The sequence below is a fragment of the Vicia villosa genome, linkage group LG4, assembly GCF_029867415.1.
Source record: "Vicia villosa cultivar HV-30 ecotype Madison, WI linkage group LG4, Vvil1.0, whole genome shotgun sequence".
NCBI lineage: Eukaryota > Viridiplantae > Streptophyta > Magnoliopsida > Fabales > Fabaceae > Vicia > Vicia villosa.
This window is the reverse complement of record NC_081183.1, coordinates 121,852,842-121,872,738: the sequence shown is the minus strand read 5'-3', so window position 1 is coordinate 121,872,738 and position 19,897 is coordinate 121,852,842. Positions and strand designations below refer to the sequence as shown.

Genomic DNA, 19,897 nt, shown 5'->3' with positions numbered 1-19,897 from the left:
GCTTGTGTGTTTCAGCTATTGTTTGTAGTCGTTCCATGATTGAGGTAGTTTTTCAATCAGAAGTCCAACAACATATTCATCTGGCAAAATTATGTTTTCGCTTTTCAAGTCTGCAATGAGTTTGTGATACTCATTGATTAGAGTTATGGTTTTCTTATCTTTAGTCATTTCCCACCTGTTGTGATTTGCTATGATAAATTTCTGTCTCCTAATAGCTTCAGCCGTATACTTTAGAATCATGGAATCCCAAATTTCCTTTGCTATCTTGTAGGAATATAACACATCAAAGAGCTCGTTAAGTAAAGTTCTAAGAACAACATGACGACATACCTTGTTCGAATATGTCCAATTCTCAATCTGTTTTGGATCAGCAAGGGAATCCGGTCGCGGATCAATGAGTGCAGAATCAACTCCGTGCATGTCTAAAGTGGAGGAAATCCTTTCTTGCCATTTGCGGAAATGTTAGCCTTCAAAGACTTTGATTTTCGAGACATCAGGAAAGGGCTTTGCGTAATGAGGGCCTGGAGCAGCACCAATGGCAGAGACAGGAATAGAACTAGCGCCGCCGGATGTGTTGTTAGAATTTTAAGCGTTGTTGCGGTTAGGGCTCTCCATTGTAAATGATAAAATTCTCAAGATTGTTGGATTCAGAGAGCAAAAAAAACAACAAGTTGATCAACTGTAACGAAACCATAAAATAAATCAAGGAAAGTAACCGAGCTGAGTCGTGAATTAGATTCACTGTCCTTGAGAGTTTTATCCAGGTATTATCCTAAACACTCCCAGGAATAAACAACACCTTTTGGTTGCAATGACCAGGAACTTAAGAACTAGCGAGAATCTCAAATATATATTTCCCAGGAACAAAAGGAGGAGAAGATAATTTTTCTTGTATATTATTTCATGAGAAATAAGTCAACTATTTATAGGACAAAATTAGTGAATAACAAGGTAGAGGAAGAAAATAAATGATAGGCGGCAAAATTTAATAACTTGGGCGGCAGCACAACAAACTATACTGATATAGCACTGAACTTCCACGGTTGAAAGTTGTTCTTAAAAAAAAAGCTAGAATAATGTTTTGGTCTGATTTTGAACTAACTTCCACTTGTGAATATTGTGAATATGGACTTTAAAATACATTAATTTTCCAACAATTAGTTTTCTATTTTATTTTTTTATTTTTGTGTTGACGGGCTGAATTTGTCGGTAAGCAAATTGAAAGCTTTGGTCTATAAAATATAAATTACGTCTTAGGGTTTATAGTTAAGTATGAAGGATGACATAAGAAGAATTTGTCATGTTGAGAATATTGCATAAGTTATTCATATAGCTGGGTACGTTCTTCACCCTTCGTTTTTGTCTAGTTTTCATATTGCCGTCGTTATTGTGTAGTCGCTTTGTTTAATAGTTTATATTGCATAGTGATAAAATGGCATGAGAAGTTAGTCATTCCAACCACAACCACAACCAATCAAATACTCATTAAAAAAAAAATTAAATCACAATGTCATCAGATCCTGATATCGATGCCGATGTGAAGCCTACCATTTTCCGAGAGTACATTGGCATGGAAGATAATATAGATGATTTTCCTGCAAACATGATCAACGACAACATCAAAGAATTCCACTTCATTCTGGGCTTTGCAACCGAGTTGTATGTTGATGGAAAAGGCACAGGAGAATTTAACCGCACTTGGAGCATTGAGAACTTTAGCCCAGAAAATGTGGCTAAACTCAAGAAACTGCATAGGCAAGTGAAAGTGGTAATAAGCATAGGAGGCATTGGCCATGAATATCAATTCAACCCTCAGAATAATGAAGACTGGATTACGAATGCCGTATCATCAATCAAAGAGATCATCCTAGACTACGAGAACGAAGTCATTATCGATGAAAACATAATTGACGGTATTGATATTAACTATGAAAACATCACTTCCAGTGTCGACGACTTTTCAAACTGCATAGGGCAGGTCATACAAAAACTCAAGGAAGATCCGGATGTTTCCAAATCCATGAAAATAGTGTCCATTGCTCCAACAGAGTTACTCCAACCCCACTACCTCAAACTGTATCTAGTCAGCAAAGACAATATTGACTGGATTGACTACAAGTTCTACAATCAGTATTTTTCCTCAAGGGATGAATTTGTAAGTCTTTTTAAGAAACTAGTTACTGATTATGATACGGAGTTTAAACTCTTGGCAGGAGTCAGCACCTATACAGGTATTCCATCTGAATCACAAGGTTTAATTGTTGACGGATGTAAATACCTCCTTAGCCGTGCATCACTAGCTGGAGTTTTTGTTTTGGATGCTAATGCCTCTGCCCCCGCATATTCACTTGAGAGACAGCTTCAAGAACTCCTTACTAAAGAGTGATTACTTACTAGGTTCTTACCTAGCTAGTAATTGGATTTCATTTCACGGGTCACACATACTATAATCAATAGCGAAGCCTTATCAGTCATGCTTTTTATAGTATGTTCAATATTCTAAATAAGACCTATGATAGATCAAGTGCTCTTTTTACTGCTTATGTGTTTGTTTATAACATATTTTTCACTGTTTACTTTCTTTAATTATTGTGTCTTTGTTGTGAGACTTGAATTGTTTTTTTATTTTGTATGTATCATGAACTATCTGAACTACTTAATTACCAATTTATTAATAAGAAGCAAATATTATTGTTTTCATTTTTCTCTGTATACTTGCCTTTTACCTCAAATTATATTTGACCATTCATACTAGAGTTTCGATTAATTTTAGAAGAAATGTATACACAAAACCATTTCAAGATTTCATACTGGAGTTTCGATTAATTTTAGAAGAAATGTATACACAAAACCATTTCAAGATTTCATGAATATATATAGTTGACACAGTTGAAAATACTAGGGATTAGCGAACGCTAAATATAGAACGAGAATACAGGATTGCAAGCATAAAACTTGTTAGATAAACTCTGGAATCTACGACATAAAAAAAATACAAAATTTTATTATATCAAAATATGATCTTTGACTCAAACCGAAAAAGATAGAAGAAAAGAAACCCTAATTGGCTTATAATAAAAAAACAAAAAGGAAACCCTAATAGATTTTTTTAATCCAAAACAAAAATAAAACAGAAAATTGCAGAAAAAATAAAAAATTATTTTTGGGCCTGAAATAAACTCGGATGACTTAAAAAATTTTCCTAAATCAGTCTCCTCCCCCTCTGAAGAACTCGACCCCATGTTCCCTTCTTAAGAAAGAGCCTCATCTACTTGATATTCACGAATATCAGTAACATTGAAAGTAATGGATATATTCATGAAATTCAGGAGAGCTACCATATAAGCATTATCAGTGATCTTTTGAGTCACAATGCGCGGTCCATACTTATGAGGCTGTGTAACACTCCATTTCTACCTGGTGAATATCATAAAAATCAAAGTTACAAAAATTCCAACATATAAAAGGGATGCCACGTTAACTACGTAAAACAACGACATTTAATCGCATGTAATACAATACATAACACATTAAAATTTGGATGAACAAATAACAACAACTTTATGTCTTCAAAATAAAACAACTTTTAAATTACCAAGCAGCGGATTCATAAACTTCAACTTAATAACATAACATCTTTGTCCAACATAAACGACTTCAAGGAAACAAAGTATTTAACAAAATTCAACTTAAAATTCATCAACTAAATATTTATTAACAACGATAGAAGACAAATGTTCACCCCCAAGTGTTACGTATCAGAGCGACCAACACATGACTCGAACAACTCAAGGTAAACAACATTCACTCTGGATTACCTGCGTGTTACCAACATAGGGGTAACATTCAAACAGAAGGGGTGAGATATCGAACCATATAATTGAGTGTATGATAAATAATATATTAGATCAAATTATATAAAATCACCACTTCAACAACTTTCAAACATCATCAGTCATCACAATTCAACAACACAACTGTCATTATATTATAATAACAACAATTCAATATATGACACGAAGTGCGACTTGTACAATGCACATGCATGTGGTACCAATGAGCAGAATTCCTAACTTAGAACCTTCCAGTTAATAGAGGCGTCAACAAGGCATAAGCCTTCAACTTTCAAATAACGCATACGCCTCCAACTTAATATTTGCCAATCTAGGTCAACTTACTGAGCATCAGCTCCAACTTGATATGTTATTTATGCGACAACAATATGAGTGCAACAACAACAACGACAATAAATCAACAATTGGCAACATACAACAACAACGGCACAACAACGATTTAACTCTGGCATAAGCCTATAACTTGATTTCTTTGCCAATTAATAGAGGCAAAACAACAACAGCTGCAACTGATCAACAACCAGTATATAACAACGCTAGCAACTATAATCAACAATAGCATAACAAAAACGGCAACGCAACAACAATAACAACTACACTGGCCATAAGCCTACAACCTGTTATTTGCCAACCATCAAAGGCAATTTTCAACAAAATTCAACTCCACCTGAAAGTTCACATTTTGCAGCAATCATACAACACACCGAATCAACCAAAATATACAACAAACGTTTTGTAATTACTCAGACATTTCAACTATACTGGCCACTTAATTATCAATTACGAATTCTATTATTTCTACTTAGTACTAAGGTGTTTTATTAAGCCTTTGTTAATTTAATTAAGTCTATTACTTATACTGCTACTAAAATTAATCTTCCAAAACCTGCTAATTAATTTTTGGCTACATATTGTTATTAGAATTTCAAGGATTATTACTACTAAATAATTAAGTCTATTGCTTATACTGCTACTGATTAGTATATATTAACCCTACTAGTTGAAATACTCCTGCTATCATTCTTCTGGTAATTAATTTCTTCGATTAGTATCTGCTACACAGTGATAAATATTTTCTTCTCTGCACTACTACGTTATTTCTCCACTACTTTATTTCTGTTAATATTATACTACTACCATTTAACCATAAAGTGCTACGTACTAATTAAACTAATATAATACATTGCATGATACTTAGTAAATTAATAAATTAGTTAATGACATAAAATATATAATATATGAACAAGTGGTGGCCCCCCTTCTACTAATATATGAACAAGTGGTCGCCCCTCTCCCTTAATTTTATAGGGAGCACACGCTCCCTTCTGTGCATGGGGGTGGGCGCCCCTTCTTCTTCCTCTAGGGGTGGGCGCCCCCCTATGTCTCTTTTTTTCCTTTCTTCTACCCACAACACTGCACCTAATTCTCAATTATCCCTCAATCACATACCAAACAAACACAACAACAATTTACAGCAGCATAAAAATTATGCCCAATCAACATACAACAATTTCTCACCAATAATTTATTGATAGCAACAAATTTCCCAAAAAAATCATTAATCACAATCACAGCAACACATTATTTATACTACATCAACATATACAATGTCCAACAACTAATTCGTCGACAATAATTAATTTTCAGAATCAACCACAACAATCAAACGCAGGCACATAAGCAATTTTACAAACCCAATCCCACATACTTTTCATCATATACCCTATTATAGAGTCCGAACTCCACCCTTTCCTTAGATTGGAGACCGCTCTATAGCTTTCCGGTTGAAAGCCTAGCTTTGCCTCTTCTTCCACTTTTTCCTCTTCACGGCAGCCTCTACGCTCTTTCTCCAAAACCCTTATTATCTTTCTTTTACTAAAAATCTAGTTTTCTTTTTATTCCCCTTAAACAAATAATTCTATCATTCTTAATAATTCCATGGGACTTAATTTTCACACCCTAACTTTACTACTACCAACCATTGAATAAGCCCATAATAATTGTTACAACTATTCTCATAATTAATGCCCAATATTAATCAACCAATTAAATCAACTAACAACATGACAACTTAAATCAACATATCATAACAATTCACAACTTCAAAAATTAATTCGAAAATAATTCAAAAATATTTAATTAATAATTAATTAAATACATGGCGTTATAGGCTGCACCTTGCTATAAGTACCAACGAAAACTTCTCCTTACGTAGAAACACCATCACATCATTTCCCATATTAAAATATTTAACTTTCCAATGTTTATCTCGCAAAAGAGGAAAATCGTTTGGTAGCCCACTTGCGGTCAATTTTTTTTTAAACTCTTTAGGATTCCTACTACAACATTTTGACATTACGGTAATGCAACAAAAGCGTTGCAAAATCCTATGAAAACGGTTTTAAGGCCGTGCCAAACCGAGGTGTTGCTTTAACTTTTCGGAACGGTTTTTTATCAAACAACAACGATGTAGAGATAACCGTTGTGTTAACCTTTTCTCCTTTTTCCCTTATAAATCTCTTACCAGATTCTAATCACAAGGATAGAATCTGAGTCAGAGTCAGATGATTCGCAACAGAATAAAGTCGATCATATATAAAGAGTATTCTAGTCCCCTTGCATTTCCAAGAGATTTCCACTATAACCAAGCTTATTTACAAATTGGTCTAGCACACAAGTAAGAGACTTCCAATGCCCAAACACAGAAGTATGTGACTTCAATGATCAAGCAGACAAGTAAGAGACTTCTAATTGATTAAGCACGCATGGAAGAGACTTCTAATTGCTTAAGCACACAACGCCAAAAGTAGAGAACAAAAAGCGCTTCCTAAAATATATGTAAAATAAAACTAAAATAGAACAAAAAAAGAGGTGTCTAAAGGGGACAATAGAAAGCTCTTTTCAAGCAAAAAGCGCTGCCTAAGGGGATCAATAGAGAGTGCTTTTGGAATGAAACACTGCCTAAAGGGGACCTAAAATAGAACTATAAAAGTGCTTCCTAAAGAGGGACAATAGAAAGTGCTTTTTAAGAAAAAAGTGTTGCCTAAAGGAGCCAAGGACAGAAGCGCTGCCTAAAGGGGACATAAAGCAGCGCTTTGACATTAAAAAACCGCTGGCTTTACCTATGGCAGCGCTAATATAGGTAGCGCTGCCTTTACCTATGGTTTAATTGTTTACCTATGGATTAAGGCCATCTACTATTATTATATGCTAATATTTTTTAATTAAAGCCAGCGCTGCCTAATCCAAAATAAAGCGCTGCCTAAGCCTTTCTTTGACATAGTGACACAACCAAAAGACTTCCAAATACTTAAGCACACAAGCAAGAGACTTCTGACTCTATAATAAACAATTAAGAGATATGATAAATTACACTTGTTATACGATCAGAGGTTTAGACATATTACAACATAAACATTATCTAAGACTTAGCGATTTCTAGAATATATAAGAGGTTAGAAACCCTAAGTTAAAATTTTGCTCTTGTTTCAATGGAGCAACTTTTCTTTGTTTGTCAAGGCGCAATTTTGTGTATTTTCTCCAAGTCTTCAACTTCATTTATAGAGAACCATCAAATAGACGCTAGAGAGAACTTCTTGTACAAGTAAGTCTTCGTGAGAAGTAAAATCTGATTTGTTGCAAACACTACTACAAAACGCGCATACGATCATGCCAAAGTCACCACAATTCATCAATACACAGTGGTGACATATCTAAACTGAGACGCTAACAGATGTTTTGTTTATTTTTCAATTAAAAAATATTAGCATATAATAATGGTGGATGGTTTAATTGTGGTGATAAAATGAAACTTTCATGGGTTCGAACCTCAGCGCCCTCAAATATTTTATTCCTTTAATGTTAAGACGCACATTTTCTTTTTATTTATTTTTAAATAAATAATAAAAGAGATATCGCTAAAGTTGATAGTTTGAACCGTTTGATATAGTATACCTATATATAGCCAAATTAACTCTCACTTTTTGACACTAACGTCGTATCCTTCGCAGGTAAACCCCGGGACCCATTTTTCTTTTCTTCTTTGTCATTAGCCGTGATTCTTATTCTTCATACATAAGGTATTACTTTTCTTCCATCTTCTTGTTAGATAGTTCCTGACTATCTCTTTTGTTGCATTTTGTTAAATGTTCTCTTTTTTTAGATTCGTCTTCACGACCTTAATAGGAATAAAGTACAAGAAGTATGGAGCTATGTTGAAAACTTCATCCACCTTATAATTTTTCTTCATAGTTTCACAAACAATATGAACTTCATATTTTGTTATAGTTCCACGACTTCATGTATATTCATTGATGATGTAAGTTGTTAGTGTTTTTATTTTGTTGCATGTATTTGTTATTGAAAATTAAGTTTGCGGTTTCACATCTTTATAACTTTCATGGTGTTTGTAGGACTAAAAACAAGAACAATACATTGTTAAGTCACAAGAAAAGTAAATGAAGAAACAACAGCAGTAAACTTCATCTAGTTTGAGAAATAATGAGAACAAATATAAGAATTATGAAGTTGTTATGTAAACTTCTTACTCATTATATTTATTTTTCATAGCTTCACAACCTAGATGAACCTCATAATTGATTCATGTTCCACGTATCATTAGTTTCAATAAAAGGTGTGCTCTGAAAATATTTTATTATATTTGGTTCTATTGTATGATGTTGTTTTGTTGATAATTACTTTTGTATGGTGTTGTTGTTGATTAATGTTCTCAGAGCAAGAAGATTAGATTGATTTTATTATATTCTATGTAGATTATTTGTTTCACTAACCCTCACTTAAAATACATTCATTTAAATTGACATAGATAGTTATAATATGCAAATTAAGTTGTATTTGAAAACCAACTTATATCAATCAATAATTTTCAAAATGTGTGTCTTATCTTTCATTTCATGCGCTTTTACAAATAGAATATGGGATAATGACCTGGCTCCTTAGATGCATCGTTATCTTCAGTTATAGTTAAATTTCAATAACAACAATTAATTGGATAATGTGCGTCGTCATCAACACCTATCATCGTATTTTTTCTGATGATCTATCATCATAAAAATTACGATGATAAGTGATGATAACGAGGCAGATAATCCAATGCCTTGTTGTTATTAAAATTTAACTATAATCGAAGATAGTGATGTATCGAAGGAGTTACACCAATACACCACAGTCTATATGTAAAAGAGCATGAAATTAACAATGAGACGCATGCAATTAGAAAACAAAGGTTTGTTTAAATTAGTTTTCAATAATAAATTTTTAGATTATAGACTTCTTAATACATTTGAATGCTTGTATTTTTTTAGTGAGGTGTTTGAAAAAAAAAACTACATATTATATAATAAACTCTGGATACTTTCAACAACGGTTATCTATTGTAACTGTGATCAAAAGTAATTTATGTTTTTAATTAGTTATTGTTGTTGCATTTCGAACCCAATACATACATGTATATATCACAACGGTTTACAAGAGTAACCGTTGTGATATGTGGCGCGCGTCCGGCCTTATAATAATGGTTTCCAGACCGTGGTGGAAACAATGAACTTACAACCACACCATACTTAAGAGCGGAATGGTACTCCTTTTTCAACCGTTGTGTAAGGGGTTTTCTGTAGTAGTTAAAGCCTTTTTATATGGTTAATGTCGTTGCAATATCATTTGAAACTCCTTTGCTAGAAAAGGAACTATCAGTTGCAATTCTTCAAACTTCCGAAAATTTTTGCTAAGTCTTCACGTGAACAGAAGAAGACAAATTAAGCTCAAAGTCTGATAGTTACTTATGAGAAACTCCTTGGTTCTTGAGCTTTGAGTAGCTTTTGGTTCTAATCATTCATTCATAGTATGAGTCTTAGCTTTTGATCCTTCAGACTCTGAGTATTGAGAAGTTGACTTAGTTTACAGATGTTGACTTGATCAAAGTATGAGATTTTCAGGTTCTAAACCATCAGAGTCTACAACTTTTAGCTTCTCTTTAAATGTCCAGTGCAGTATTATAACTGACTTTTAATCAATATACTAATCTTTATTCTTGCACACTTGAATGCACATTAGTCTACCAAATCATTCTTTAAATACTTTGTTATCATCAAAATCTTAGGGATATGATACAAACCAATATTTTTCGAACAATGTTATGATTGGAATTATTTTTATTTACATCCATTGTATTTTACTTTTTAAAAGAAAAAATTATTCTACTACAACTTTTACCTATTAAAATCAAAAGTTTTTTTATTTTGTGAATCTCTAACAACCACAGTGTGAACATTTGTAAGGGAAGGACGACATATATAGTATTTTTTATTAGATATAATTTGTCAAACAATAAAAAAAAAAAGTTAATTAGAAGAATAGGCAAGTGTATGCATAATTTATTTTGAAGTATTTGGAATGCACATCTAAGAACATGTCATTATTAGAGTATTTCATGAGTTAGTAATATACTTGGTTATTGTCAGGTCGTGTTGTCTAATACTACTAGTTTATGTCGCATAGCGATGAAAGGGCATTATATTAGAAGACGAATTATATTTTAAAAAACGACTTGGAGGCTTATAAAATGGCATCTGAAGTTGGTGATTCAAACCACAACCACAACCACAACCAATCAAATCCTCATTCAGAAAGAAATTAAATCACAATGTCATCAGAAGCTGATATCGCCGCCGTTGTGAAGCCTACTATTTTCAGAGAGTACATCTCAGGTAGTTTAGATGCTTTTCCTGCAAGAATAATCAACAAGGACATTATTGAATTCCACTTCATTCTGGGCTTTGCCAAAGATACGTATCTTGAAGACGGAACAGGCACAGGAGCATTCACCCGCAATTGGAACTTTAATACCTTTGGCCCAGAAAAAGTGTTGAATCTCAAGATAGATCATACGAATGTGAAAGTTGTAATAAGCATAGGAGGCCAAGGCCGTGAAGATAAATTCAACCCTCAGAATAAAGAAGACTGGATTGTGAATGCCAAATCATCAATCAAAGATCTAATTCTTGACTACAAGATTAGTGGCCCATCGGTCAGCTTTTACACGATTGACGGTATTGATATTAACTATGCATACATGGAGTCCAATGCGGATGACTTTGCCTACTGCATAGGGAAGGTCATAACACAACTCAAGGATGATCCCGACGTTTCCATCTCCTTGAATGTGGTGTCCATTGCTCCAACAAAGGATCTCCAACCCCACTACCTCGCACTGTATCGAGAAAACCAAGAGAAAATTGATTGGATTAACTACAAGTTCTACAATCAGTATTTTCCTTCAGAGGATGAGTTTGTAAAGCTCTTTAAACAACTAATTTATGAATATGGCACCCCGTTTAAACTCTTGCCAGGAGTCAGCACCAATACCATTAATCCATCTCTAATGAAAACTGATCTCTTTGTTAATGGATGCACAATTCTCCTTCAAACTGCATCACTTCCGGGAGTTTTTGTTTGGGATGCTAATACCTCGGAACCCACGTATTCACTTGAGGGACAGCTTCAAGATCTCTTTACTAAAGACTTTAGTAAAGAGTGATTACTTACTAGTAATTCGCGTTTATTTCACAGGTCATATATACATACTATAAATAATAGTATGTCATATATTCTAAATAAGTCCTATGGTTGATCGTGTGCTCTTTTTACTTCTTATGTGTTTCTATACTGCAACTTTTTATCAGTTTTCTTTTAGTATCATGTTATGTTGTGACTTCTGAGACATGAATTGACTCTCTTGTTTGTATCATGAACTATCTGTACTATTGTGGTATCAAATTAATAAGAAGCAAATATTATCGGTTTCAATTTCTCTATATTCTAGCCTCATACCTCACTTTTTTATTTCACCATTCATATTCCAATTTCGAATCGTTTTTACAGTCCAAGAAATCATTGCTCTTGGTATCAAAATTAATATAATTATCAAATTAAAAATGACAATCAAATCCTAAATTATGTGTATATTAAATTTGTTAATAAAGTATGATTTTATTATATGGTATGTGGTTTGAGTGTTTTTCCAACTCTTATCGAATATATAATTTTTCGAATTGAATTAGAAAATTATAATATGAGATATTAATCTATATTAGAGTAGAAAACAAATTACAATTATAAATGTTATACAAGATTTTTTCAGCCCATTATCTACATTTCGCTCTTTAACCGTTAGAACTTGTTTTAATGCTCTTAGTTCTTCAACCGTCCCTTCCTCCACTTCTAATTTTATTTGTAAAATAAATAATACTTGTCAAAAAAAAATAGAGGTAATGAATAGGTGGTTGACTTGAAGCATTGAAACAAAAATTAACCGTTAAATACCGAAATATGAATTATGGAATGTAAAAATCTTGTACAACATTGATTAGTGTAATTTGTTTTTATATAACTTCATATCTCAAATTATATTATTCTAAATTTGAAGGAAAGGTTATATTTTTAGTGAGTAGTTGGTAAAATAAACATTCCACATAACTTATAATAAACTCAAGTAAACATATCTTTACTGTTGGTTTCTAGGACCATAGTGAAATATGTTGAAATTAAAAAAAATATATTGAAGGCGCTAGGTATCAAACCCCAGGTCAAAACTTTTTACTACAATTGTTGTAAACAACCGTGGCGATACACGCTACAACCTTTTTATTGGACGTCCTCCGTTATTGTAAACAGAGCACATACAACTATAGGCCACCTTACCCGAGACCACCATTTGTAGCAAAATCTTTCTAAGAATCTATTTTATATTGAATAAGCTACATTTGTTTTCGTTTGAAAATTAATTAAAATGAAAAATAAAATAAAGGCTCATTTTGGGTTTAAATGAAACATAAAATTGCAGGAGATGAGATTAGAAGCTTAAAACATAAAATAAGTGACCATTCCTATAGGTTGAAACAAAAAACAGAGGAAATATATTTTATTTAAAAAATAAAATACGGCGCTCAAAGACATTTGACCTTGATTTTTAATTAGATAACGTGATAGATTTATCATGAAATATATTATTTAAAATACTATTTATCCGTCTAAAATTTTCAATAAAATGAAATTTTTATAATATCACTAAAAGAAAAATGACAAAATGTAACACCCATATTTAGTGATGTCTTAATTTTTTTCATTAAATATTACTTTTACCTATAGCTATATCTTATTTTATTAATTTTTTAAAATAAATTTATATATTATTTTTACCTACACCCATATTACTTTTACCTACGGCTATATTTTATTCTATTAAATTTAAATTAAATTAAAAAGTAAAATTATAAATTTGTTATATTTTAATGGGTTAAATATATTGTTGGTCCTTCTAAATATGTCAAACTTCATTTTTAGTACCTCTAAAATATTTATTTAAAGAATGTTCCTCTTTAAAATTTAACATTTAGTCCCTTACGACAAAATCGTAGTTAAAATGGTCTCTAATTGCGTCGGTAAATAAAAAACCGTCGCTAAATTAAAAAACCTGTCACTAAATTGCAGGAGAGACTAAAAGTTACTTTAAATTTTTAGGAGGACTATTCTTTGAAGAAAAATTTTAGTGGGACTAAAAATGAAGTTTGACATATTTAGAGTGACCAAAAACATATTTAACCCTATTTTAATATAATAAATATTCTATTTATTGAAGCTTCAGCGACAGATAAATGTAAATAATATGTAGGTATAATTTCTATTATTTGTAATACTCGCATAAAATATATAATGAAATTTGTTGTGACTATTGAGAAAAATGTAACTGTAACTACGCCCCTTAAAGTTGATGCCAGGAGTGGGTGTAACTCAAAGTCTTATACACATCTACCTATAGATTATTGGCTTTAAGTGACAATTTTTCGGTGTCACAGAAAGTCAATTTTATCAAAAAATTTCAAACAATGTAAAAGAACTAGATTTTTTTTGTGTGAATTGGAAATAACTTATTAGGTGCGTTGTCTTCTCATATACTTTCTCTTCTTATCTGGGGAATTTTATCTTTTTTTTAAACTAACTAGTAGAAGACTCGTGTGTCCGCACGGATAATTCATATTTTAAAGTAAATAATATAGTACAAATATAGAATGAATAATATTGAATTAAGATTCAAAAAAAAAATATCAATATTTAGTAAATTTGTTTTACAGAGCATTAGTATAAAAATACCAAAAGAAAATAGAACAACAATGATAAAAAGTTGTCTTCAAAATGACTTTAAAACAAAATGACTCCAAGAATTTGATAGTATCATAAAAAGTATAGAAATACAATAATAAGAATATATGTAATACATAGATAGTGCATTTGAGATTATAAAAAAAGCTATTTGACCAACTATTTGAATGGTCATAGTAAAACAATTAGTTTGTTGCATAAAAGTGTGAAAATTATTTAAAAAGATTGATGTTGAAATAACAATAAATAGGGCTGGAAATGAGTCGAGTCTAGTCGAACTCGCCTTAGCTCAGTTCGACTCATTAAGAATTAATCGAGTTCGAATTCGAGTTCAAGTTCGAGTTCATCACGAACTTTTTTTTCAGCTCAAACTCGACTTGTTAAGAATTGACCGAGTTCGAGTTCGAGCTCATCACGTACTTTTTTTTCAACTAAAACTCGATTTATTAGAAGTTCACGAACATCTCGGTTCAACTCGTTAGGTTTATCTTATTAGGTTCAACTCGCTTATTTCTCGGACTTTAAAGTGATTTTATAAATTCTATTTTTTTATATATATAATTGACATTTTAAATTAATATTTTTTAAAATAAAAAATATAGAAATAAAATTTATAAGATTGAAATTTATACGATGTTGATTCTGTTTGTATAATTTTTTTAAAAATAATTTGCTCTCTTGAGGATATAAATTATCAATTGAAATTGTTAGATAAAAAAATAGGGTTAAGATTTGGAGTAAATATTTAAACTTACTCTTAAAGACAATATAATTCATCTCATATATAATCGAGTTGACTCATAAACCTAACGAGTCAAACTATGTATAGTTCAAGTTCGACTCATCTAGTTGACAAACTTAGTTTTTAGTTCATATTCGACTCATTTGGTTCATGAACCAAGTTCAACGATTTAATTGTCGAACCGAGTTCCGAACTATTTTCGAGTTGGTTTGATTCATTGTCAGCCCTAACAATAAATATGAGTGTACATGAGCACATATACCTTAATGCTTCTTAGGAATATATTTAGAAATGTTAATATGAAACATCATCATTGGAAGTGAAATATTACAAATATCACTAACAACTATAAATACGTACAAATATTTTCTTGAATAAAATAAAAAAGGTATTGTGGTGATAGTGACTCGTGAAAATAGTGAGTTTCGGTAAAAAAAAGTTCCCAAGAGTTAGTAAAAGTTACATCAAGTCTAGTACACAAGAATTTGCTACAAAATTTATAAATTATCAAATACATAATTGGTAAGAACTTAAAACTCTAACATTTTTTATTGAGTTAAAGATTAAAAAGGTATTGTGGTGATAGTGACCCGTGAATATAGTGAGTTTCAGTGATAAAATTCATAGGAGTTGGTAAAATTGCCGTAGCTATTTTTGCAAACCTCTATGAAGGCTATTCATATAGAAAAGAAGAAAAAGATGCCTGCAAAATCAAAATCAAAATTGTTGAGAAATAACCTGAAATGAAGAAAACACTTGAATAAACTTGAATAAAGTTGAATAGACCTCATAACCTGCACAGAAATTAACAAAAACCAGCAACCCAAAAACTGAACAGAAAAGCCTCGCGAAACTGATAAACCTAGAGTCTGCACTGGTTGTGAAAGTGTCTTGCGGATCTGTTACAAGATTTAGATAAACTCGCGGTTTGGACCCGCTTTTGCGTTATGGTATAGATTCGGTTTTGGAAGAAAAAGTGGAAGCGGTTTTTCGGTTTAATGGTTGTGTGGGAGTGAATATGAATGTCAGGTTTTTTGTTGTTTCACGGCTAAACCATGGTGAAAGCTTGTAGTTGTCGGCGGCAGAATTTTAGTCTTTTTGAGGAAAAGAGGGAGAAGAGATATAGATCGGACAAGATGAAGATAATGAAGGGAGGATGTTGTCTTGTTAAGCTTTTTGAATGAACAATGAGAGGGAAATAAAAAGAGGGTATCACTTGGAGGAATGGTAAAAATTGATTGCTGAAAATAAAATTTGATTTAGCAAATTATAATAAAGAGCATTTCATAGTCTAATAAATATTTTGGTTAAGAGTAATTTAAGGTGTTAAATGGAATGCAATATTATTAGCTATGTAGTTGATAGCATTACGAAAGGACTTTGACCTTGTTCATGTAGTGGAATATTTTATTTTATGCTTCTTGACGGGGACCCAAGTTTTTATTGATAGTGGTTTAAATGGATTGAGATCTAGTCAATGTGTCCTTGAAGGTGGGGGGTCGTTTTGTTGATATTTTTAATTGTGTTTGAGTGTTCAAACTTCTTTCTGATCTTTTATGCTTTTTTGTTTGCTTTGATATTATTGTATGTTGATTCAGTGTTGTCAAATCGGTACTTTTTGTGTAATATAATTCATAGTCCTTTACACTATGTTTGTTTGCGATGGAAGTAGAAGAGAAAGATAAAGAAGGAAAGAAAGCCCAACATTCGAGATCCTTCCATTATTTGGGACTTTATAAACAGTAAAGAAGATGGCAAATTGCAGCTGGGATCCACCTCTATGTTGTTTCCTTGCTAGATTGAAAGGAAAGTAGATAAACACAAAATATTTTGCTCATAAAGAGATTGATAACCCTATATTTTGCTTCACAAAAAGACAAAAATGTTTCTCATTACTATACTATATTTTTAAACAAATACGAAAGACTTCACTCTTTTTTTTATTTACGTAAAGTATATATTATATAGTTTATTTATATATAAAAAATAAATGCATTTATACATGTTATATTTGTATATTATTTTACATGTATTAAAATATTTAATAAATGTTAGATATGTCATTTACTAAATATATAATTTTTCTTTTATCACTTTTTTTTCCTTTCACTTTCATTTATATCAAACAATTAAAAAATCATCTCACTTTCATTCCTATAACACATGATCAGAGTAATAAAGTAAAAACAACATTTTCTTTCTTATTTTTATACACTTTTCTTTAATCTATGTGAAATAATGTGATGGGTCACTTATTATGGAACAAGATAGATGGAGTAGAGCTTTCGGGTGTCTCGTCTATACATTTATGAATTCTAAAGTTTTTGTTTTATTCTTGAGAAACCTTATATGCTTGGAATTGGTTTTTTACATCTATATTTTATTTTTAAAATGAAAAAATCCTCAACTAAAAACTTGTACCTATTAAGTTTTTATTCTTAAATCCCTAACAACCATAGTGTGAACATTTATAAGGGAAGCGTGGCATATATAGTGTTTTTATTTGAAAATTTCTTCACCCACCTTCTAACCTTCCAGCCCACCCCTGGTGAATTTACAACACTACCCCTTATTTCGGAAGTTCATTTCCGAAAAGTAACTTTTTTTTGAAAAAAAGGTGTTTTCGGAAATGTATCTCCGAAAACGTGTTTTTCTTAATATAAAATATTGATTTCGGAGATGCATCTCCGAAATAAAGTTACATTTTTAGAAAATGTGGTGTTTCGGAAGTTCATCTCCGAACGCACCCCCCTGGAGGAATTCGGAAATGAACTTCCGAATTTATGTCTAGACAGAAGAAAAATGGAAAACAAAAACGATTCGCTTTATTTAATCGGGTGAAGATTACAACGATAATATTACTGAAAATTAAAGTTACATATTGTTGAACACGGGTAGGTGGGGATGAGTCAACATTTTGATTACGTCGTCCGCCGATCTTTGAAGTTTCGCGTCCAACTCGATCGGGCCTTTCGAAGAAAATCGGTCGAACGTTGTCCACAAAACCGCTAAATCTTCGTCGTTCTTGATCTCAAAAGGTGTGAACTTAATGTCTCCCTCGTCGTTAAGCGATGGCGAGCGGTACTCGAGCTTGACAACCTTTCGATTCTCGGGATAGCGCAAAAGCGTGTTGAGCGACGGTATCAACTCCGCAAACGGCGTGTCGCGCGAGAAGCGAAATTGGAACGGCATCGGGTAGCCGGTTTCAAAGTAGACGAATGCTAGGTGGGGGTAGGTTTGTGTCATTTGTGTTTTGTGGTGTGAAGAGGATGAAGAAGAGTGTGTGCTATTTATAGACTTATTGAAGCATTGATGGCCCAACAAATCTTATCCTGCATCAGGGGACATTTCGGAAATGAACTTCCGAAAATAGGCTCTAGACATGTATATTTCGGAAGTTCATTTCCGAATTATGCAGAAACAGATGCAAATTTCAAATTTTGTGCATTGCATTCAGTTTTGTGTTACCAATACCAAAAGCATTCAAAATAGGCATAAATTACACAAAGATGACATAAAACATACTTATATTATATATGTATTGAATCAGTCCGATTTTACATGATAAACAACAATACATACAAAAAATGATCGTTACAAACAAAAACGATCCGGAACGAACTAAAATTCACCGAACCAATCGGTGGATCCTAAGTCCAAAATAGGCACGTTCTTCGACCGCTCTCTATTTTGCTCGCGCTCTTTGCTCATCATTTCTTCAAACTCCTCCATCCTCGAAACGAACGGATCCGGCCAAGTCTCCGCCTCATTTGAACGATGTGCCGTCCATTGACAAGAAGTAGCCGGTATAGGACAACCCGATTTCAAAAACACTTGAACGAAGTGCCGCGATCGTAGATACCCGATGCATATGATGCGGCCCGACGCGTCCAACGGCGGTCGACTATGAATTGGAAAGAAAGTCTCACTTAGTCCAAACCTCGTCAAATCGATACACACCATATCATACGCACTTGCTATTAGATGACCCATATCGGGGAATGACATCCACTTCGAAACCGGAGCGATACCGGTAAGTGATGGAACAAGTGCATCATGAATTTTTGCAAACTTTTCTTGATTTTCATATAGTCGGCCGTAGATGTCCCGATACGAAGTCAACTCCGCAATGAGTTCCTGTCGGACTAAAGTGTGATTATTTTCCCCTTTACCGAGCAAACCCGCAACGGCCCGATATCCACAATTGCCGTCGCCTCCAACATCAACGATGTTATCGATATATTTGTGCATAAAAAGTGGCATCTCATCAATGTAGACAATTGGTGATTTTTTTATCGGCGGTGTACGAGGTGGCTTCGAAATACGGGCTCCTTTGTTACCACTACACTTAGACTTCGGTGTCTCATGAATTTCCGGGAACGATGCATCAACATGTTCAAAGTAGGAAGGAGATCGTTTTGTTGACGTGTCATCTTGTGTAATTTTGGACTTTTTCGGTGCACCTTTCGTTTTAACCGGTTGAGATGGCGGATTCAAATCGGTGGTCTCCGGAAATGCGATCTTTCGCAATTGTTCTTTTATGTGCATTTTTGTTGTGTCGTCCGCTTTAGCAATTCAAAACAACGAAAGCTTTCCGCGTACTATTTCCGTTGTCCGACCATAAAATAACAATTCCAAATCCATGTTTGTGAGCTTCCTTCCGAACCCAATCAATCAATTGTTCGCGACTACCGAAGCTCCGATCATTTGTAAAATGTTGCCGAACATCGATCGCATCGATCATAGGAGTAACGTCAATAACCGGATCGTTATTGACGTTGACAATTTCCGGAACTATGCCTCCATCGTCTTGCACAATGTTGTCCGGATGCACCATACCTAACAAATGAAAAAATTATCAAAAGTTGGCCAAAACTGTTTTTTTTTTACTGCCAGGCCTATTTTCGGAAGTTCATTTCCGAAATATGTTAGGTAATATATTTCGGAAATGAACTTCCGAACCATATCAGTTTTCAGCATAAATTTGTTGAATCAATGTAGTGAAATAGGGGATGAAATGAGTGATGTTTACCTGAAATTGATGCTTTCTATGCTCCCTTTAACGTGATCAACGGTTTGAAACTTGATTTTAGGGCGAAAAATGGATGGAGATTGATTGGGTTTT

At 32.9% G+C, this 19,897-nt stretch overlaps 2 protein-coding genes across 2 annotated transcripts; both read left to right on the top strand.

The window, feature by feature from the left end:
- Positions 1-1,464: 1,464 nt before the first annotated feature.
- Positions 1,465-2,426, top strand: LOC131599603 (chitinase 2-like). The gene has a single exon (XM_058871896.1). The coding sequence runs from the start codon at positions 1,508-1,510 to the stop codon at positions 2,384-2,386; it is 879 nt and encodes a 292-aa protein (XP_058727879.1). The 5' UTR covers positions 1,465-1,507; the 3' UTR covers positions 2,387-2,426.
- An 8,089-nt stretch (positions 2,427-10,515) lies between these two features.
- On the top strand, positions 10,516-11,409 carry LOC131597766 (chitinase 2-like). The gene has a single exon (XM_058870441.1). It carries the CDS (start codon positions 10,516-10,518, stop codon positions 11,407-11,409), a length of 894 nt encoding a protein of 297 aa, XP_058726424.1.
- The last annotated feature ends 8,488 nt before the right edge of the window (positions 11,410-19,897 follow it).